Genomic DNA, 22982 nt, shown 5'->3' with positions numbered 1-22982 from the left:
TAACCGACCATCGAGTAAGTTCTACTAGATTATGTTCTAGCTTGGCATATCTTCTGCTACTCTACGACATTAAGTTTCAGTAGAATACCATACACTCATTGTTTTTGTATCTTACGGTTAGAATTAAGCTCAGCCAGAATCAGCTTTCGTTTTGTTAGGTACTCAATCGAGAAACTACTGTTCGCTACTACTATCGACCTACGAAGCCACGATATAGCTGATAGTAGACATTCCGGCCGTCTTCCCTATATGAAGAAGCGCCTTTTCTCAATCGAATACCTGGCAAACTCTACCAGTACAGTGCTCGGAGTTGATCAACGATCCTCGTACGAAAAACAGCTCCAGCTAGGCCGAAAAATGTTCCCATCACGACGCAAGCAACCACAACCTGCATTGCACAGTGAACAGTCGGATGACCGGGTGCCACGTTGTTGTAATGATGTCGATGACGTCGATAATAGTGATCATCACCATGTGGCCTTATATATTTCTCGTCGATTTCATGTTCGAAGGCAGGAATGATAGCCAAGTTTATCACTTCGGGTACTGAGTTATCATCAGTACTGACCCATTCCTCTTCACTTTCTTCTTTGATTACACGTGGCGGCAGAGCAGGTGTAGTTCGTCGATTGATGTAAAACCTAGATCGACTAAAGCCATTCACACTGTAGCCACCACGATCGCCGAGAGAAAGCCGATCGTCGTACTCAACGTTGGCATTGTTTCTAAAGTTTTTACTAACGTAGTTACTTATGATTCTGTTGTTGGCATTCGAATTGTTTGAATTATTGTCACTTCCATTGATGCTGTTTAGCAGTGACGACAACAGGTTGTTACTATTAGTGATCCTCATCTTATGGGTCGATGTTTCGATATTTGGTATTTTTATACTAGTATCTAGGTACAAGTTTTTCTTAATTCCTAAAACCTCCGATAGGGGACGATTGATGAGAAGTGCATTCTCCTGGCGCTCCTCTTGAGCGCTTCCATTCTCGTCAAAGTTCTGTTTGAGCGTATCATCCCACTGGGGCGGTGGTGGCGGCGGCGGCTCTATCGTTGTAGTGGTAGCAGTGGTCATAGTGGCAGTAGTGGTAAAAGTACTCTGATTCACCGTCAATTCTCGTGACGGTGGTGTCGTTTTGCGCAGTTCAACCTGTCTGTTGTTTGCTGCACTGTTGGTCGAATCAGATTCGACAGTTGCCGGGTCTATGATCACATTGTTGCTGTTTCTATTAAAACTATCATAACTATCGTAATTACTATTATAAATACTATTTTTAGTGGTAATATTTTTAATACTGTTGTTAGCGTTACCGCTACCACTGCTACTGCTACTAGTACTTTTGTTGTTGTTGTTGTTGTTGCTATTATTGTCGATTAGTTGGGTCAAAATGTCCTTGTCGGTAATTGGTTCGTACTTGTTCCGAAAGGTTTCGCTGTTGTCCGAGGCACCACGGTACAGAAGTGCCACTTTTCCATCAGCCGTTATAACCGGTGTAATTTTCTGCTGAATTTCCACTGGTTCACTCCGACTCTTTTCGTTTGGTTTCTTTGCATTGTCATCCTCTGGGGATTTTGGCTCAACCTTATATACAATTCCCACCTTTCCGTTTGGTGTGGAGATCACTTTGATCGAATCGTTTTTTCGCAGTTTTCGACTCCCAGACGATAACAGTTCTTCACCGTCACCGTCAGTGAAATCATCAAACCGAGATTTGAAGCGATGTGATGCTGTTTTACCTTTTATATAATCATGCATAACATTTCCACTATCCGGTGACGAACCGGCACCCAAGTGACTACTCTGACCGGGTTTCTTGTTGTCTACCTCTTCGTCACTGTAGTCATCGTAGTAGTCATCGTCATCTTCAAATACCGGTTTCTTGTTCTCTTCGTCTCTTTGCTTCTGCTTCCGAATCATTGAATCGGCATCCTCGTACTCATCATCTTCAAACAGGTCGTCGTCTTCCTTCACCTCTTCTTCTTCGTCCTGTGTAAACAGCGGTTTCGTTTTCATTTGTTCGAGCTGTTTCATTAACTTCTGGAAATCATCCATCGGCTCCTCCGTGGCATTCTCCAGGCCCACGGCCTGATCATTCTGCATCATATCATCTTTGTCGAAATCGGTCTTGAAATTGACCCAGATATCACTAGAACTAGTGTTGTCTCTTTTAACACTATCGGTTGTACTTAACCTAGCTAAATCTACACTTAAACTATCGAATCCTGCTACGTGCACTGCTGCTGCTGCTGATGTTGTTGCTTTAATTGGTGTTGATGTTATTCGGGTAGTCGCGTCTTGCAGTCAGTAGCATTTCTTTGTACAATGACATTTGCGCACGATATCTAGGTGCTTAATGTATTTGGTATTGTTGCTACATACCATGCGTACCTGCGATAGAAAGGAGCCATTAGGTGATTTAGAAAAAAATGGCTATATGGAGCTGATCTTCTCAAGTATCGATAGTGAAATACATACTTTTCTTCGTCGTACGACCTTGGCCGCGCAGCACTGATTTCCGCAGCCTCCAACGCATTTGGCGTACTTTAGCGGCTGCCGGGATCTGCAATCATTCTCTGTGTAGAACTCTCGTACCTGTTCCTTACGACAAGTAGAAGCTCCTGAAACGCAAAAGCATGATTAGATCGGTATTACTAGATTTTCACTGGATGAAGTAGTAGAAATAATTAATCCAGTAGGCTAACACAAATTAAATTACGTCAAATATCCAAATAAAGTTTAATTACTATTTAAACACAAACAACGTTTGTGTTTCTAACAGATGAAATGTAAGGTTTCATTAGAATTCAATAGCAAACTTTTCCATTAAAAAGGTAATAAAATAGTAAAGTAAGTTTGTAACGTCAAATGTGAAGAAAGTTAAACACATAATAGACAAATAATATCGCAAATAGAAAGTCAAAGTCAAAGAATTCTTCAATGTTATTAGCTTATTAAAAAAGATACTGGCCCTTATTACCGGTGTCACTACACGGTGAAAACCAAGTGAAGTGACTGTGACCCTTATTATGGGTATCACTTCACGGTGGAAATCAAAAGAAGTGAATTTAGGTTATTATTACGGAAGTCGCTTCAGAGACAAAAGTAATTACTTGGATGAACTTGATATCATTATGAACATCACGCCACCAAAATTTTGTTGAAAAAATTAGTTTTTTTCCACCACAGCGATCAGTTCACTATGCGTGATACTGGTAACAGGTAAAATCAAGTGAAGTGACATGTAAGTGAAGTGAACGTGAAAGTGGAAGTGAGAACGGTAATAAGGGCCACTTTTCTTTATTTGTCCATAAAGATAAATAGGGGAGAAAGAGTTTAAAAGCCATCGGAAAGTAATACAAAAAGTTTACTATTCTGATTTTTGGATTGAATGAAACGAAGCAACATTGGAAAACATATAAACAAAACATAAAAGAAAGCAAAAAATCAACTTCTAGTCAGCGTTATGCGTCTACTGTTGTCATGCAAAAGTTCATCTCTTCCGTTCGATCGGAATTTCGATACCAATTTTAAAGCAATCGTTAATCATGCATTTTTTTTCGAGGAAGATTGTCACAGCTGCTCATCTGTTGTTGTTCGTGAAGATCTTCCTCAAATCATAATCAAAAGCTACCAAACTGTGATCGCAACAATTTTGATTCAGAATAATTTGTATTTAAATTCGTTATACCGGAAGAGGGAGCTTTGAAGGGGTCCTCGTCGACGACTACCGATACCGAGCCCTCACCTTGGTCACAGAATTTGCCCTTGGCACCGTTCTTACACTTGCAAGAGTAGCTGCCCTTGCCGTTGGGAATGCATTTTCCACCCCGTTTGCACTGATGATTCTCACATGGATCCACCTGTAGAAAAAAGGGTAATAGGTTAGGATGATGGAAATAAATGAACTACAGTCATTTGTGATACCTACCTCCTTGAGTATCATAGGTGTTTCCTGCATAAAGTCATCTTCGACTTCTCCTTCACTTTCAGCATCTAATAGAGCACATCCGGGAGTTACCTTCTGTTGACGTGCGGCGTTCAAGAAGTCTACCTGTTTGTGATTAATCCACACTTCTTTCATGCATCCTTTGAAGCTGGTAAGATTACGAAGGTGCCATAGTTTATAGGCCTGCTGACCTGGTTCAGCTGGTAATCCGCCAAGAAACATTGGACTGGTAAGTTTGAGAAAATCTTTCGAACCTTCGTTTATTATTGATCGCGCCAATCCGCGATCGACACGAAGGGTGAAATTTTTCTTCACAGCGAGTAATTCCACTAGATGGTACTTGCCATCGGCAACCATCTCGAAACTATACATTGTGGAGACCGGATAGTTTCCAACGTCGTAGCTGACGCGAATCCGACCGTTAAAGAGTTCCACGGCCAGATGTTCGTTGTTCCCATCGTACATTAGGACACCGTTCTGCTGCGTACTACTAAACACGATCGTTACGTTTGCTTCCGGTTTAGTTCGCAATGGTTCCAACTCGACGAACGAATCGTTGTGTAGGAATGTTAGGCTAGTCAAATATTCACATCGTTTTCCTGAGTATCCTGGTGCACACTTGCAAATATAATCGGCACTAGATGGATTCGGTTGGAAGCAGACACCGAATTTGCATTCGTGCTGTTGGCAAGGTGATGTCTGTGGGTACAACATAGCGACCATTGGGGTTCCTTCACAGAATTTTCCTGTAAAATCTGAAGGACACTTGCACACGTAATCATTTATGCCATCAATGCAAGTTCCACCATTCTGACACATATGATTAACACAATCGTCGATGTTTTCTGTGCAATTGGCTCCTTGGTACCCAGCAGTACATTCGCAGCTATAATGAGTTGAATGATCGACGCACTTGGCATTGTTCTGACATGGATTGAAATCCTTACTACAGAATTCTATTTTGGCTTCACAATACTCTCCAGTATATCCCGGCAAGCACGCACAGCTGTAAGAATTTACACCATCTACGCAGGTTGCATTATTCAAACATTTGGGATTGATACAGTCATCGATATTAGTCTCACAACGTGCTCCCGTATAGCCGGACACGCACTGACAACTGAAGCGACCTTCCTCAAGTACCGTACAGGTTCCATTGTTCCGGCAAGGATTTCCGTAGCATGCATCGATCATCAGCTCACAATGCGACCCATGGTAACCCGGAGGACACTGACATTCATATTGTCGCTCCGGAAGCGCTCTGCATGCGGCATTATTCTTACAAGGAAACGTGTAACATGCATCACACTTGGATAGAATCTCGTTGCTTACTTTGCCCTTGCAAACAAACTGGCTGGCTGGTGTCGATAGTACCAGCTTGTCCTTCATCGGTTCCGGTTCGGCGCAACGAGCTATGCCAGGTTCGACGTAATCTCGTTTGACCCACTCCGATAGCCACCTTAAAGAGCAATCGCAGTAAAGGGGATTACTTCCGAGGGCTCTGTGAAAGATAGAAACATTCGTTTTTATTCTGATTGATTTAAGAGTGAACTTAATTTAGAAATGAAAAGATAGTAGTCCCCGTTTTTTTTGGAAAAACTGTGCGGAATTTTCCTACCCTTATTTGTCTGGTTCGATTTGAATACGAGCTACTTACGGTAACAGAAATTGAAGAAACCACAGTGGAAAATCATTGGAATGGGGAAAACCCAAAAATTTCGCAAATTGTTACCGTCTAGGCTCGTTAAGATTCTGAGGTCTTTAGTGTAATAAATGTTTCAAGACATATTTGCGTTATAAAGAAGTGAAGTTATACTGATATGAGAATGACCTACAGTGCACATGTACGGCCCCTTGTTTAGTTCAAAATCTTCAGAAAGGATTGATTGACAGAGCAGTTCCATTGATAATTGAAAATTCGCACCGTAGGTAGAACTGAATACCGTTACTTATATTATTTTGTTTATTTTTGGGAGCAGGAAAAAGCCCGATGGAGATGAAATTTAGCAATCTCCCTCTCCAGCAGGCATAAAGCCTCCTCATCTTTCGTAATAAGGCTTAACACTAACAATAAAGACTAATAATTTAAAATAAACCTATAACCGTATATCTAGTAGATGACACCAAGCACTACAGGGCAGCAAAAGTGTTTTTGCTTAAATTGGCGGAGAGAGAAGAGAAAAATGGATATGTAAATGGATGATGAAGGTGGGTGGAGGGGGTGAAAAGTAAGTGTGGGCGAACAACGGGGTTAGAATCGGCATGTAGATCTAATTAGTGATCGAAAAGATGGTTCGAGTCCAGTCTCTGCGGTAACATTTTCGCGGTTTTCATTACATCATTGTGTTCACATGTCGGTTTTACAATTTTTAAGTTCAATGAGCCTTCCCATCGCTTCGCAGAAAGAACTATTTATTTCACTTGACGCATTGTAATTACTTTTTGTTTTGTGTTTGTTGTTTAAAAGATAGTGGTTTTTGCGCCTGTCTGAGAATGGCATGAAATTTGTTCAACTCATATAGGCTTTTTCCCACTTTGTCGGTTCATTTAGACATATGTCCGATGAACCTAATAAGAAAGAAATAAATAAATACTCCCGAAAAAGCTGTTGAAGCGTTCAAAAACCATGTTTTGGGGGGTACCTCAAGAAAAGTGGAATAATTTGAAAACAATAAAACCATTTCCGATCAAATATAATACTGTTATAATTTTTAGGCTAAATACATAAGTAACAACCTTCGTATTGCTTATCCTTCTTTTCTGATTTGTGAAATATTTCTAGTCATCCAAGGACTTCAGTGAATCACGAGTATGGAACGTGAAGATTAAGTTCGTTAGTGGATTTTGTCATTCTGGTAGATCTTATGGTCTGAACTCTAGGTAGTGTTTGGGTGAACGAGCACTTCTTCATAATTTGCCACAATGATCCCATTAATTGAATGTGATACCACGAGTATGGATCACAAAAAAGGAACTCACTATTGTCATCGATTACGTTGGTAGACCTTAAGGCCTATATTCCAAGGAGGTTTTGAATGGACAAAAATTTCCACAGACAATATCACAGTATGTCAATTTATTTGTTTTCCAAATCCTTTCTGGTCGTTTATAATCAATAGCTAAGGAATTCGGAAGATCATACCAAGTGGGCCATTTTGGTAGGCCATTACGAATCACATATTCGCAATTAAACAAGTACTCACGCATCATTCTTCATTGACTATGGCTGAACATGCACCAATACGGATTTCCAGATAAACTGGCGCGATCGGCCAAAGCAACGATGGATAGAGTGATGTGTTGAGTCCGATTAGCTTGGACGCTCTCTAACGCCCGCACCAGGCATATCTCAGCATTGACTGATTGCAGCACACTGGGACGCACCGTAAATTATACTTTGGAAGCCTCTGACTCTCCTGCCTCAGTCGTGCCACTGCAGCCTGCGATCGACAGCCGTCCCGGTCCTGAGAGCAGGTGCGGAAAAGGGGGTTTCCAAACTACTAGCCTGGGCAAGTATCCATTCGTTTCCAGTATTTCAAGCGCTGAATCGTGTTCTAGTTCCAGTTTGGTGTCATTAATCCACCGGCCGCTGGGACGCACCGAAGTTGGTATAATGGAAGCCTTTGACCCCCCGCCTCAGTCGTGCCACTGCAGCCAGCGTTCGACAGCTTTCCCGGCCCTGAGTGCGAGAGCGTAGATGAGGTCTTCCAATCAGCCACTGCCGGCAAGTACAATAGTACCTTGTACAGTTCAAGCATTCACTACCTTCCTGATTCCAGCACAAATCGGTCTCGTTCGCGCTCTCAGCCAGTTTTATCATACTTCTTATTGTATTATCAGAATGTTAGAGGGCTACGTACGAAGATTGACGATTTGTTTAGTGCAGCTTCTGATGTGGAATATGATGTAATTGTGTTAACTGAAACGTGGCTGAATAGTGAAATTAATTCACTTCAATTATTTGGCTCGATGTACACGGTGTACCGTAACGATAGGGATCCAGTAAATGCTGAAAAAAAAACGCGGCGGTGGTGTGCTTATTGCTGTCTCCAATCGGCTTTCGTCTAAACGTAAATCTGTTCTGAATCATGCTCTTGAACAGCTTTGGGTAAACATTCGCAGCCATAATACTGACATATGTGTAGGTGTGGTATATATCCCCCCCGATTCTACCGATAACGTTATTATTGACTCCGCATTTGACATCGCTCAATCTATAGATCCTAGCACAGTGCATTTACTGTTTGGTGACTATAACCAACCAGGTCTAGTTTGGATGGAAACTTATTCCGGTTTTGCAATCCCTGATCCATCTGGATCAACCTGGACAAGGCCGAACGTTTCTTTGCTGGATGGAATGTCGCTACTGAACATGGTGCAAAAAAACGCTGTTATTAACATGCGCAACCGTACGCTAGACCTGCTTTTCGTAAACGAGGAAAATTCAAGAAACTGCATCACTACTGAAGCATTTGAGCCTTTAGTAGCCGTTGACGCAAATCATCCTCCGCTTTCTGTCACTTTGACTTGTCCTCGGCTTGTGCGGTTTGACAATGTGTCTGAAGATACGCTGTTCAACTTTTCGAAGACTGACTTTCCCGGACTCAATAATGCACTGTGTGTTATCGATTGGGGTTATCTACTGGATAATGTTGCTGACGTGGATACAGCTGTAGACTGTGTGTTTTGCGTGACCTTTTCTTAGTATATGTTCCCGCACCCCGCCCTCGTCCAAAGCCACCTTGGGGCAATAGAAACCTACGTGAGCTTAAAAGGTTGCGAGCAGCTGCACTTCGGCACTATTCCAATTGACGAAACCCAATAACAAGGAGGGATTTCGCTCAAGCTAGTAACAATGATCGGTCGTACAATCGCTATCTCTACTCGAAGCACGTACAAAAAACTCAATCCAATCTGAAACGAAATCCGAGGAAATTTTGGTCCTTTGTTAATGGCGAACGCAAAGAAAACGGACTTCCTTCCAGCATGTTCCTTGAAAATGAAACATCGAACACTCTAAGAGGCACCTGCAACTTATTCGCACAACACTTCTCGAGAGTATTCAATACAGACTCGGCTAATTCAACTCAGGTGGAACGATGCCTTTGAAACGTTCCATATAATGTGATAAATATTGCAAACATTCGATTTTCTGATGAGGATATTATGACGGCAATAAGTAAGTTAAAATCCTCAACATCAGCTGGGCCAGATGGAATTTCGTCTATAGTATTGAAAAGATGTTCAAGAGCATTGTGTGCGCCCCTCAAATTAATTTTCAATCAATCAATGTCGCAGTCACGATTTCCTGCATGCTGGAAAAAATCGTACATGTTCCCGATCTTCAAAAAAGGAGATAAACAAAATATTGCAAATTACCGAGGTATAACTTCTACAATCACTAACTTGACATAATTTTGTTCCCTTTGTATTAAGAACATTGAAACTGGATCACAGATAGATACAATATATACCGACCTGAAAGCAGCGTTTGACCGTGTAAATCATACGCTCTTGATTGCGAAACTGGAGCGTCTAGGTGCATCGTCTAGTTTCTCTCAGTGGCTTAAATCATATCTCATAGGCCGAATTTTATCAGTGAAGCTAGGAAATGTCGAGTCACAAAACTTCGTTAACGAATCAGGTGTTCCTCAAGGAAGCAATCTCGGACCATTGCTGTTTTCATTATTTTTAATGAGATTTCTTTTGTCATTCCTCCAGGATGCAGACTTATGTATGCGGACGATTTGAAACTGTTTCTTGTTGTGCAATCGACAGCTGATTGCATGGAACTTCAGCAGCACCTAAACAATTTTTGTGAATGGTGCAATCTCAACCTCTTAACTATAAGTGTGTCCAAATGCTCTGTGATTTCTTTCACACGTAAGAAAAGCCCGATAGTCTGGAACTACACTTGAAAGAGTAACTGTTTTCAAAGATCTGGATGTGCTTCTTGATTCTCAGCTCTCCTTCAGACATCACTACTCGCATATAATTGCTCAGGCAAATAGAAACCTAGGTTTCATCATGAGGATCGCCAAAGAGTTTACTGATCCATACTGCTTGCGAGCGTTCTATTACGCGTTAGTACGGTCTACCCTTGAAGCCGCAGTGCATATTTGGTGTCCTTACGTCAGTGTTTGGATCAATAGAATTGAGGCAGTTTAATCCCGATTCCTGCGATTTGCTCTTAGATCTCGGCCATGGCGTACTCCGTCAGAGCTTCCACCATAAATTGAGCGCTGTCGTTTGCTCGACATGGACACACTAGACAAACGACGAAATATACTCAGAGCAGTATTTATAGCGGAATTGCTGAATGGACAAATTAATGCTCCGGAAATTCTCTCGAAAATATGTATTAATGTCTCTCCAAGAACGCTAAGAGCGCGGAATTTCTTGCGACTCGACTTACGAAGAACGGAATATGGTCAGAACGAACCGATTAGGGCAATGTGCAATGTTTTCAATAGTGTGTACGACCTTTTTGACTTTTGTGTATCTGGTGTTGTTTTCAAGAATAGGCTTAAGAGACTCGGATAGAATATAAGTAGAACTTAATTATTTTTTAGCACTGGACAATGTTTGTATTCGTAATGCTAATGTTTTTGAATTGTAACTATGTAAACTATGATGAATTTCAAATGGGTTTTTCCCACTCCACCAAAAACTCCATTGAGATTAATCCAGGTCAGATGGAAAGAAATAGATAAATAAATAAATAAATAAATAATAAATAAATTAGTGAGATTAACAAAATCCCTAACATTATTCCGACAAGAAACCAGCATAGAATTAGCATTTTAAGAAAAAATGCAGAATCAATTATAGAAATGAGCTTTTCTAAAAAATATGACTGAAGTAATGAAATTTGATCATTATCTAGGGAAAAGAAAAAAAGCAGAAAACTAACCCCGTTATCAAAGTTACTTACATGTGAGTTATCGATAGAAGATCGGCAAAGGCTCCGTCCGGAACCATGGAAATGTGATTTCCATGCAGTGAAAGCACTTTGAGATTTTTCAATCCGGAAAGCGCAAGTTGCTGAACACACTGCAAGTTGTTGTAGCTGATGATGAGCGTCGATAGTCGAGTCAAATTGGCAAACGTGTAGTTGGACAGAATGCTGACTTTGTTGTTACTCAGATCTCTGTTGATGGACAACGTGGAAAAAAAGGGTTGGACAATTGATTCATTAGATGAAAAAAAAATGCTCTACGTACAGTCGGGTCAGCGACTTCAGGTGGCTAATTCTGTCAGTGTGAATCATCGATATTTCATTCGATTCCAAGTACAGCTCTGTTGTTTCCGATGGGATGGATTTCGGAATCTCCTTTAGCTTTTTCCGTGAGCAACGAACTACAGTTCCCGTACATGTACATGACGGTGGACAGTATCCTTCCCCCAGACAGCCTTGGTCAGCCTCCGACAAACACTTGAACTCAAAGTGCGGTAAATCTTTCACCGGAACGTCACGAACTTTAGTAGGCGATGAACAGCGAGCCGGAGGTCCACCAAGTTGTTTTTTGCGAAGCCAATCCGAGAACCATCCGAGGTGACAGTTGCACCGAAATGGATTGGAGGCAAGGTTCCTAAGAAAAACAAAATTTAGCGTACATAGTTCAGGATGAAATATTTTAGCAGTAAAACTTACAGTTGTGAGAGTGATGAGAGAAAGTCGAATGATCCGGGCATGACACAAGACACCAGATTATCGTACAACGACCTAGAATGGGTGAGAAAATTATGCTAAAGATTGATTGTAAAATTAGCATTCAAGTACTAACAGAGTTTTGAGCTGGTGTAACCCAAGGAACATTTTATTGTGAACTTCGGGTAGTTTGTTTTCGCTGATGTATAACTCTTGGATCTTTGTAGCACCTTCAAAGGCGTTCGGTTCAATGTTCATAATTTGGTTTCGACGTAGGTCCAGTTTGATTAGGTTCGGTAATCGCCCAAATAGTCCATCAGAACGAATCCGGTTTAATTCGTTGTCGTTGAGTAGGCTTAAAAAAGAATAATAAAAATTTTAAATTTACATAGCATTCGGTTTTTGGTAACAACTCGATACTCACAGTTCTGTTGTGTAAAGTGGTATATCCCTCGGAATCTCCTTCAAGCCACGAGCCGAGCAGTCCACCGTGGTCCTGTCGCAGTGACAGGCAGCTGGACACTCTTGATCCATTCGACACTCTCCAGCATATTTGATTTTACTCAAATCTTCGGAACCTATGGAGTGAAAAACCAAACATCCTACATGAATGCCAAAAGTATTTATCGATTACCCGAAAAACCTACATTTGAATTTCTCGTCCTTCAGTGCTTCGATTCGACGTCGCTGCATACGTTTAGGTGAATCACATCGTGCACCACTAGTTTCAATTGGATTTTGATGTAAATAATCGCCTAGCCATCGTAGATTACAATCGCAAATAAAGGGATTACGCGCCAAGTGTCTGTAGAAAAGAACATGAAACAAGTGAGCACCACCGGACAGGGATATCCATTGAAAATTATGTAAACTCAAGGGACAGTGGTTGTGTAACGGAAAGTTAAACAGTCGTAAATACATTGGAAGTAGGATTGAGCATTTTAGCATAAACCGATTAGCTTTAGTGAACGGATATTAACTTACAAAGTTTGAATGCTTTTGAGTGAGTCGAACGTGCCGTTGGCCAGTGTTTGTATGTTGTTATCATACAATGACAACAGACTGAGATTCTGTAGATCCTTGAAAGCATCCTTCCGTACGCACGATATTTCGTTGGCGTTCAGCAGAAGCAGCTGCAAGGATGTTAATCCCTTAAAAACACTCGCCGGCAAATCCTTAATTTTATTGCCATAAAGGACACTATCGCAGGCGCACGGCAAAAAAAAAGAAAACAATGTTATTTATTTATGGTAATAATAGAGTAGCTTTTGATGGGGAAACTCACAGCGACGTAAGCGATTTTAGACCGCTGAAGGCATCGTAGGCAACCCGCGAAATATTGTTATTAGAGAGATCTACCCGCTTCAGACGGCGGTGACTGGCGAATGCTTTCGGTGGGATCTCGGTGATGTAATTTTGCTCCAACCGCCTGGAAAAATATTTTCGTTAGCCGTTCATTCTGCGTGCTCGGCGAATCTCGCCCGTCGATTTTCGGCAATACTCACAGTTCGGTGGTATCCTCCGGCAATGTGGCTGGAACGCTGGTTAAACTTTTCTCGCGGCAATCCACGATACCGTCGGCACACCGGCAAGGATGCGGGCAAAGGCTGCGGCCACCGCATTCCATCGGAGCATTTTCTGTCAGACCTGTCGGTGAAACGGAAAACGGTGGAAAATGGTTTATTCACCGTGTGCAGTAGCAGAAAAAGGATGCACGAGGGAAAGCTGTGTGATGGTCTAGTGATTAACAGCTTCCAACGCACACTGTTGATGAAAAATGCGTACCGCAGTACGGGCTTTGTATATTTTTTCTAGCTGAATGGATAACATCCAGTTTGTGTTATGAATATTTTGCATACAGGATAATACCGACGTTTTCTACTTGAAACTTTTGTCTATTAGGATTGGAAGTCATTTAGGGATACCTGAACGATATTGTATCAGTTTTTTTTTTCTCAAAAGGTTATTCAACTGCTTCGATATCGAAATTATATCTAATAAAGTTTAAAATTCAACAATGATAGACACAATAAGATATAATTGAATATAAATATTCAAATCGGATAAAATTTTTAGTTTCTGTTTTAATAATCAATATTTTCTAAGACTTTTATACAAATTCTAGTGATATCATTAAAGTATATTCAAAATGATTTACATGTCTAACAGCTTATAACAACAGGTTTTAATTTTTTGTTTGGTTCCGATTATTAGAAATCACGTCGCTGAATGTTGAATCAAATATTTTTTATTCGTTTATCTATGATACTTCTTTATTGGCTTTTCTCCATTCTAATGGGTAATTTTTGTGCTGATATCTTTTTGGCAACACTGTTTTTGACAGATCACGCGTGAATCGTGGCTTGTGTCACTGTGAAACCTGTTTAGTTTGGTCTATAATTTAATCATGAATCGTCGTTGGGTCTATTATTCAATCATGAATGGGCGCTGGCCAAGTTGGAGGAAGATCCACTCTTTTATCAAAAAATTGTATTCAGCGTTCATTACTGGTTGAATGGATATGTCAAATTGTAATTGTCAAAATTGTATTCAGACGTTCATTACTGGTTGAATGGATATGTCAAATTGCCGCATTTGGAGTGAAGACCAGCCAGAAAAATTGCAAGAGCTACCAATGCATTCCAATAAATGTCACTGACTAGTGTGGATGCATTATTCGTGAAATACTGACCAATAGGTTGGAGAGAGTGTGCCAAAATTGGACCTTGCGTATGGGCCATTACATTTGCATTAAAATCATCTTCAAACATTAAATTATATTGATCGTTCTCAATTTTTTTTGTTTTAAAATCCTATACCTTTAAAAAATCACCCTTTATAAGAAACTGTCATTATAAATTCTTCCTCGGTCGGTCGGATGAAACGAATCTATTTAATTTCACCAAAGCAAATCGTTTACAATTCCAGATTCCAGACCCAGGTCCAGGACTCAGTTGCCGAATTTAGTCCCAGCGAATTCAGGTCTAGACTCCAAGTTAAGATTCCAGGTCCATAACTCAATTCCACAAACCAAATCCAGGCTTTAAATTTAGGTCCAAAATCCAGGTTCAGAATTTAGGAGTAGAACTCAGTTCCAGAAACTACGTCCAGAACTCGAATTCAGAATCCAGATTCAGAAATCAGGTCCAAAACTCCGGTCCAGAATTCAACTCTAGAAACCAGAATGTAGGTTCAGAGCCTTGGTTCAGAATTTAGCTCTAGAATAAAGATTCAGAATTCAGATTTAGAATTCAGGCCTAGAACTCGTTTTCAGAAATTAGGTCCAGAATCCAGGACCAGAAATCGGTTCAATAAATTAGTTCCAGAATTCAGGTTCAAAAATCAAGTCCAGAATCCAGAACTCTGTTCCATGAACCAGAATTCAGATACAGAATCCTGACTCAGAATCTAGTTCCAGAATCCCAATTCAGAGATTAGGTTCAGAACTTTTCAGAGGTTTACAGAAACCAGGTCCAGGTTTTAGTTCCATAATCCAAACTCAGGAATTTAGTTCCAGAATCCAGATTCATAAATCAGGGTCAGAATTCAGGTACGGAATTCAGATCTAGGTTCCAGGTTCAGAATTTAGTTCCAGAAACTAGGTCCAGAATTCACTTCAAGAATAAAGTTTCAGAATCCAGGCTCAGAAATCAGTTCCAGAATTCCGGTTCAGAATTCAGTTCCAGAATCCAGATTTAGAAATCGGTTCAATAATTTAGTTCCAGAATCCGTTTTCAGAAATCAGATTCAGAATCCAGGTGCGGAATTCCGATCCAGAAACTAGGTTCAGAATTTAGTTTTGGAAACCAGGTCCAGAATTTAGTGTAAGAATCTAGGTTGAGAAATCAAGTCCAGAATCCAGGTTCTGGATTCAGGTCCAGAATACTGGTACTGAATTCAGGTGCAGAATTCAGTTCCAGAAACTAGGGCCAGAATTCACTTCCAGATTTCATTTCAAGAAACCAGGCTCAGAAATCAGTGCTAGAATCCAAGTTCAGAATTTAGTTTCCAAATTCAGTTACAGATTTCAGATTCTGAAATACGATCTAGAATTCAGTTTCCGAAACCAGAACCCAGGTTCAGTGCCTCGGTTCAGTATTCAGGGCTATAATCCAGAAATACGCAAGAGAAAAAAAAAACCATCAAAATTGTTAAACATAGAATTATTTTAGAGAATTGGTTAGTTTTAGAAGAAGTAAATTTATTGATATGCAATTTTGTGTTAGATAAAAATCAATCAAACAAAGAGAAAGATTTTCGATATTTAGAAGTTCGAATGATCCGATCAGAAGAAAAAAAGATAAAGCGTACCTTGTTATGCTCTTGTCGTCGACAAGCAAAAGAGCTTAATACCAGAACAGAATATTTAATATTGCCTCTTCCGTGAGCAGAGTAAATATATGATGGAGATATTCCCAATACCAAAATAATAGCACAGTAATATTGAAATGTAGAATACAGTGAAATGCATTTGAATTATCTTTGAGAAAAAACGATTGACAGTTTCGAAAAGTAGGGGAGAGTGTTCAGTTGCCGGCACCCTACCATAACTTATAACAGAAAGCAGATAGCGTCATTCTGACAAATGTCATGTGTGTGTGTAATAGCAGCACGTCCTTTTTGAGCCGAATACCAAAGCAAACAGACGTTTGAACTTTTTTCTGCGCTTTATAGTATCATTAATTGAAGACCATCAATCGAAAAAGTTAGTGGATTGAATATTTCGTAATAATAGTTTTTTCGTAATTTTCAAAATGTCTACCGATGTTGGCTACCGGCACTCCAAGTTAATTCGACTGCAGTAACGTATTAAATGCCACGGAGCCGGTGAAAGACCGATCAAATCAAACCAAAGCACAGTGGTTCAAAAGCGCAATTTCACGCTCTTAATTGATAACTCATAGGATCGTGGTTTTTGAGGTATAGTATCTTCAGCAAAGTTGCTCAAAGTGATAGACGCCATTTTTTGGCAAATTTTATTTATGTGATTAATCCCCCTAAAAGTGAGATAAAAAATTTATTTTAGCTCAGGGCCAACATAGGGGCTAAGTTACTTCGACAAAGTTGTGCAGAAAGTTATTTCAAACAAGTTCGCTGAAGGTACTATTCCCGTAACTTGAGTGTATTTCATGTTATAATGTATTTTTTGTAAAGGGTGTCCAGAAATCAGTTTTTGTAAGAAAATATATATATTTTCAATTTATATGTGTTTTTCATGTTATACAAAGTTTTTCCTCTTTAAAAACTACACAACTTTCTCAAACATACTATGCTGCTATCATTTCAGTTTAATGAAATAGAGCAGGTTTTCATGTTTTTTTGAATAAAATTCTCACTTGTTTATAATCAAAAGGCGCAGGAAGGTGCAGATGAGACTACTTACATATTAAACTACTTCCAAAGAGCTTTCATACCGTGGGTGAATCATTCGTCTGCGATCGTCTGCAGGCGAGATATTGTCTCTTCAAATATCCTTGTCCCTGACATTTGCAATGATAAGGTTCATTGTATATCAGATCAGATTTCAGTATATATTCATTACTATGGTACTTGCCACAAAATATCTACTCATCAATTAAAGTGGAGGTCGATAAACGCTTGCTATATTAGACTGTTCATAATGATTAAGAAGTTTATTTTATACAGATGTCGGGAGTATTATACACGCGAGCAATCCAGATCGGGATCCCATGAATTGGTAATTAGTTTCATTGGATCTTTTGATTACAAATGTTCGTAAATATCCAGTATAGTAGTCCAAGAAGAATCTGTCGAACGATGCTAAGAGTCTTTTAGCTGGTTAAGAACACTATATCAGCTATCATAAAATAAATATACATAGTTGAAAAATGAGTTTTGATAATACTTTTTCTACCAGAAGATGACATAACTTTATTCGATTTGATGATGGCTTTTTAAAAGTCGTGACAAAACAGTCACTAAACTATGCAATTTATAGACTTCGATGTGCAAAAAAAATCATATTTTGTGGCAAGTACCATAGTAATGAATATATACTGAAATCTGATCTGATATACAATGAACCTTATCATTGCAAATGTCAGGGACAAGGATATTTGAAGAGAAACGACGAGTAATTCAACCACGGTATGAAAGCTCTTTGGAAGTAGTTTAATACGTAAGTAGTCTCATCTGCACCTTCCTGCGCCTTTTGATGATAGACAAGTTAGAATTTTATTCAAAAAAACATGGAAACCTGCTCTATTTCATTAAACTGAAATGATAGCAGCATAGTATGTTTGAGAAAGTTGTGTAGTTTTTAAAGAGTAAAAACTTTGTATAACATGAAAAACACATATAAATTGAAAATATATATGTTTTCTTACAAAAACTGGTCTCTGGACACCCTTTTCAGAAAATACATTATATCATGAAATACACTCAAATTACGGGAATAGTACCTTCAGCAAACTTATTTGAAATAACGTTTTGCACAACTTTGTCGAAGTAACTTAGCCCCTATGTTGGCCCTGAGCTAAAATAAAATGTTTATCTCACTTTTAGGGGGATTAATCACATAAAAAAAATTTGCCGGAAGATGGCGTCTATCATTCTGAGCATCTTTGCTGAAGATACTGTACCTCAAAACCACGATCCTATGAGTTATCAATTAAGAGCGTGAAAATGAGCTTTTGAACCACTGTGCAAAGGCGCCGTCATAAAAATCATCGATCAAGAGAACCAAGGCAAAGTCTCCATCAGGCAATGGAGGCTTTTGTCCAAAACGCCTCCGAAAAGAATAAATTCCGTTTTTTCTTAGAATAATGGCAGTTTGCTTTAATTTTTTCATTTTCAGCGAAATTTCTTGGGGTGCCGGTAAGCGAACACCTTTTTTGAAATGTTAAGAATTTATCACTTTACTAAATTGATAATAAAGTTTTTACAATCAAATGAATCAACTTAGTTTCTTGATCAGTTTTTTACTAGGGACCTTAGCTTTCCATTGATGCATATATGTCCGCATAATGTGAGCTTCAGTTCGGTTTTACATCTCATCCAAGTCAGTCGATAAAACAAAACCGCTTACGTTCGGGGCAGAAGAAACCAAGTACAGTAACAGATCGGCTGAAAAGTTCGTATCGTTTCTATGAGAGGGCGCCACTAGAATTAAATCCATACCATTTTCAGTTAGTACCAAGCTTCAAAAGATACGTGTATCAATTTGACAGCTGTCTCATTATTAGTTTGTGAGATATTGCATTTTGAGTGAAGCTACTTTTGTTATTGTGAAAAAAATGGAAAAAAAGGAATTTCGTGTGTTGATGAAACACTACTTTTTGATGAAAAAAAGTGCCGCCGATACCAAAAAATGGCTTGATGAGTGTTATCCAGACTCTGCACCGGGCGAAGCAACAATTCGAAAGTGGTTTGCAAAATTTCGTACTGGTGATATGAGCACCGAAAACGATGAACGCAGTGGACGTCCAAAAGAGGCTGTTACCGATGAAAACGTGAAAAAAATCCACAAAATGATTTTCAATGACCGTAAAGTGAACTCTTCACTCCGGAGTCCAATCGACAGTCAGCTGAGTGGACTGCACGCGATGAACCGAACCCAAAGCGTGGAAAGACTCAACAATCGGCCGGTAAGGTTATGGCGTCTGTATTTTGGAATTAGCATGTTATAATTTTCATCGACTACCTTGAAATGGGAAAAACCATCAACAGTGACTATTATATAGCGTTATTAGAGCGTTTGAAAGACGAAATTTAAAAAAAAACGGCCTCATTTGAAGAAGAAAAAAGTTTTGTTTCATCAAGACAATGCACCGTGTCACGAGTCGATGAAAATCATGCTGAAATTGAACGAATTGGGCTTCGGATTGCTCCCTCATCCACCGTATTCTCCAGATTTGGCCCCCAGTGACTTTTTGGCAAAAAAATGTGTGTTTCTATTGAACGATACGAACTTTTCAGTCGAACTGTTATTGTTTAGTAAACAATAGAACGACCTCCACATGAGTGAACCAAACGAACAAAAGCTACGCCGACACGAAAGAATACAATTGTTGTTGACTTCAGGCAGTGCAAAATTCGACCTTCGATACGAGAACTTGAAGGTTTGCTTAAGGAGCAAATGCATCTTGACATTAAACGTGTGCATTTACTTCAATGCAATAAGACGAATAATGTTGTTTACATCCAGTTTTATAAAGAGTTGGATGCAATTCCATTCGCAAAAGACAATAACAATGTGCACTATGTGGAGCACGAGAACATTAAGTACAACATTCCAGTATATATGGATGATAGTGCTATAGAAGTGCGTGTGCATGATCTTCACTCAAGCGTCACCGATTCTTATATTCGCAAAACTATGTCCCAATAGGGAGAGATTCTCTCTATCGAAAAAGGAAAGTGGAAGAATTTTTTCCCCGGTATTCTAAATGGTGTACGTTTATTACGCATACACTTGAAGAGGCCTATACCTTCTTATGTGATTTTCGGTCAAGATACAAGAATTCGGTGCAAATCACTTGTTATCTATGACAATCAGATGGCCACATGTCAATATTGCCAAAAAGCTGTTCACTACGGTAAGCCATGTGATAAACTGGACAAAGAGACAACTACACCAAAGGACAACAGTGCTTCCTTCACACAAACTCCAAGCAACCCCAGAACACCTGTCACAGCCGCCAAAAACAATGAAACAATCAGTATCCTCTATAGAACAAAGTACACCGGCTGCAGTTAACAACTTACCCTCCAATCAACCAGCAATTGCAACCAATGTACAACAAGGTGCATCTACAGCAACTAGCAACGAAAAGAAGACGGTTATAAGCTTGAAATAAAAGGGTGCCGGTAACCGAACACTCTCCCCTATATTTCTATTGTTGATGCGTACCAAATAAATGACACAATAAAAAAAACGATGAATAACTATTTTACTAAATTTGTACATTTTATAATCCAAAATTTTAATGTATACCATACAGGGCCGCTTCTACAGAGGGGCAGTAAGGGCACGTGCCCCCGGGCCCACGGTCAGCAGAAAAAGATCATTCATTTAGTTAGGGACACGCGTATTCACGTCACCCAGTTATGTCCACCCATCCACCTTTTTTCTCTTACTATTCATAGTGGAAAGTCTTTCAAGTTGTACGATAATAACATTTTCAACGTACGCATTAACTGGATCATTTGATCTAGGATAATTTTCAAACAATTTTCATCATTTGCACAAGAACGATGTCGTTAATAAACGTTTTTAAAGCAAATTTTATTATAGTGGATTGATTCGTTTGATTTAATTGGAAAAGCTCTGCGCGAAATCACTGTTTGAAGTCATCCATGCAATCGTTATAATACATAAATAAATCAGCTTAAATATTGCATAAACGCAAGCCGATATAAGAAATCCTCGGATGTGCTGAACGCAACGCATTATACAGTTCCTGTTCCGCGATGCGAACAATTTTATTGATTAAAAACAAGATCATCTCTTACTGCAGAATATCTATCAAATACTTCTACTACAGTTTAAGCAATCGTTGCACGCTTAAGCTGCTTTTTATGTCATCTTGCACTACGCAAACTTAAAGTGTTACCATTTTCATCACGGGTTTAACAGAAGAAAAATGTATTTGTAAACTTAATCATTTATTTTGTATTCCATTTAGTACAACATTGATCGGCAAAGCGTCCGTTGGAGTGTGAGTAATCTTATTGCGAATCGAGTAACAAATCCCAATGGGACCTTTGGACATGTACTGACAGGATAGGGGAAAACGTGCGCGTGTTACTCAGAATATCAGAACCCTGGTTAATTGAACGTTTGCACGGAAAAGCCAACGATCGCAAAACAACTAAAATATTACTTGTTCTTCTGAATTTGATTGGTTCAAATTTGGTACAGTTAATCGATTGTTGCTTTGACTAATGTGCTGGCAGTTTAGCAATGACACCCATCAAAGACACGCACCACAAACAAGTAATGAAACGTTACAGTTGAGCAATGGCATATACCATAAGTGAAAAATGCCACGTTTCGATTATTCAGTTATTTGAACTTAAGATGCCTATTGCTATAAATATTTATTACTGCTAGTCTCTTCGGGGGCAGCTAATCGTTCACCACTTGAACAACGAAATTTTGCCTAAATAGCTGCTTATAACTTTATCACTAAACTCACAGATGATATAGAAATACAACAAAAGATAAAAATTCCCAAAGGGAATTCACCAGCAAAATGTTCATAGGGCAATAAGAAATTTTTCTTTCACTTGCAGAATGGCTCGCCGGAAGAGCTTTTTTGATTCGGTTTTCAAGAATGTTGCTGATAAGCCTAATGCTACAGATGCACTCTCAAGAAAATACAAATAGTCCCACTTCACTTTAGCAGCAAATTTTTAAGCGTTAAGTGTTTTTAATTATATTGACAGCTCGAAAATACATTACTCGCAGCGGACAGCCTCGAAAATACATTTTTTTTTGTTTTTTTTTTTTGCCCACCACACTCCCCCACACCAAAAAGATTCAATTTGAAGCCCCCTGGTAGTGGACGCAACTAGTCTCAGCGGAAAAACAAGAAACAAATAGACACTGGCAATAATAATACTAGAAATACAAATTTAATTTTGATTCAAAGTCCGCTGAGATTCTATTTATTCATGGTTTGATGTGCAATTTATTAAAGTGGAATCCCAGTGGAAAAGATTTCCTTTTAAGGGATCCACAATTTAATTACTACGCTATGTTGGAAAGAAAGTACAAATTAAATTAGGTAATTAGTTATTAATATGAAATACTGTTGACGATAAATACATTACATTATAAAACAAAAAACTTAATTAGCTAAATATCTCGTTCAGTCTGTGCTTAAAATGGTACTTTAGTCTAGCCGCAAATGTGGCACGATTGCTTATTCCTCGCATGTCAGGCGGAAGTGCATTATATTTAGTTGGACCAACAAAAAGGATCCGTCTTTGACCAAGGCTTGTAGCTGCTCGAACACGAAACAAATTGTTACTACGGCGTGTTGTTCTAGAATGGGATATAGTTGGGAACTGTAGGTTATGGTGTACTGTGGATTTATACAAATTATCATGGATGAATAGCAACGTTTGGACATCACATAAGTATGTTATTGGTAAAACATTATGGTTTCTGTCAGAGTATAACAATAGACTCGAGAATAGTAAGGGTTTATTGAAAATGATTTTTAGGCATCTGTTCTGTAGAGTTTGGAGTTTCTTCAGATGAGAACTAGCGGCTCGCCCCCACACCGATACCAAGTAGTTGAGCTGTGAATGGATATAAGCAAAATAAAAATTTAACAGCACACGCTGGGGAACAAAGGACTTGACTCTCCATAAAACACCGCAGTACGACGCCACGTGCTTGGCAACAAACT

The 22982-nt window shown here is 39.3% G+C and overlaps 1 protein-coding gene across 3 annotated transcripts in view; it reads right to left on the bottom strand.

The window, feature by feature from the left end:
* Positions 1-2252: 2252 nt before the first annotated feature.
* Positions 2253-22982, bottom strand: part of LOC131432228 (protein slit) — a 445785-nt gene continuing 425055 nt past the window's right edge. For 2 of the 3 annotated variants that reach the window (XM_058598368.1, XM_058598369.1), the window contains 13 exons: positions 13107-13248; positions 12887-13030; positions 12586-12801; positions 12249-12406; positions 12026-12179; positions 11738-11956; positions 11605-11676; positions 11174-11542; positions 10885-11100; positions 3933-5451; positions 3693-3864; positions 2480-2622; positions 2253-2392 (listed from right to left, as the gene is read on the bottom strand). In XM_058598368.1, coding sequence (XP_058454351.1) covers positions 2306-2392; positions 2480-2622; positions 3693-3864; positions 3933-5451; positions 10885-11100; positions 11174-11542; positions 11605-11676; positions 11738-11956; positions 12026-12179; positions 12249-12406; positions 12586-12801; positions 12887-13030; positions 13107-13248 — 3611 coding nt within the window. In that variant the 3' untranslated portion in view covers positions 2253-2305. The remainder of the gene's footprint in view (positions 2393-2479; positions 2623-3692; positions 3865-3932; positions 5452-10884; positions 11101-11173; positions 11543-11604; positions 11677-11737; positions 11957-12025; positions 12180-12248; positions 12407-12585; positions 12802-12886; positions 13031-13106; positions 13249-22982) is intronic. The other variant, XM_058598370.1, reaches the window with a different exon arrangement.

Source organism: Malaya genurostris, chromosome 2 (genome assembly GCF_030247185.1).
Source record: "Malaya genurostris strain Urasoe2022 chromosome 2, Malgen_1.1, whole genome shotgun sequence".
Lineage (NCBI taxonomy): Eukaryota > Metazoa > Arthropoda > Insecta > Diptera > Culicidae > Malaya > Malaya genurostris.
Note: the sequence above shows the minus strand (reverse complement) of the source record. Positions and strands in the feature narration are given on the sequence as shown.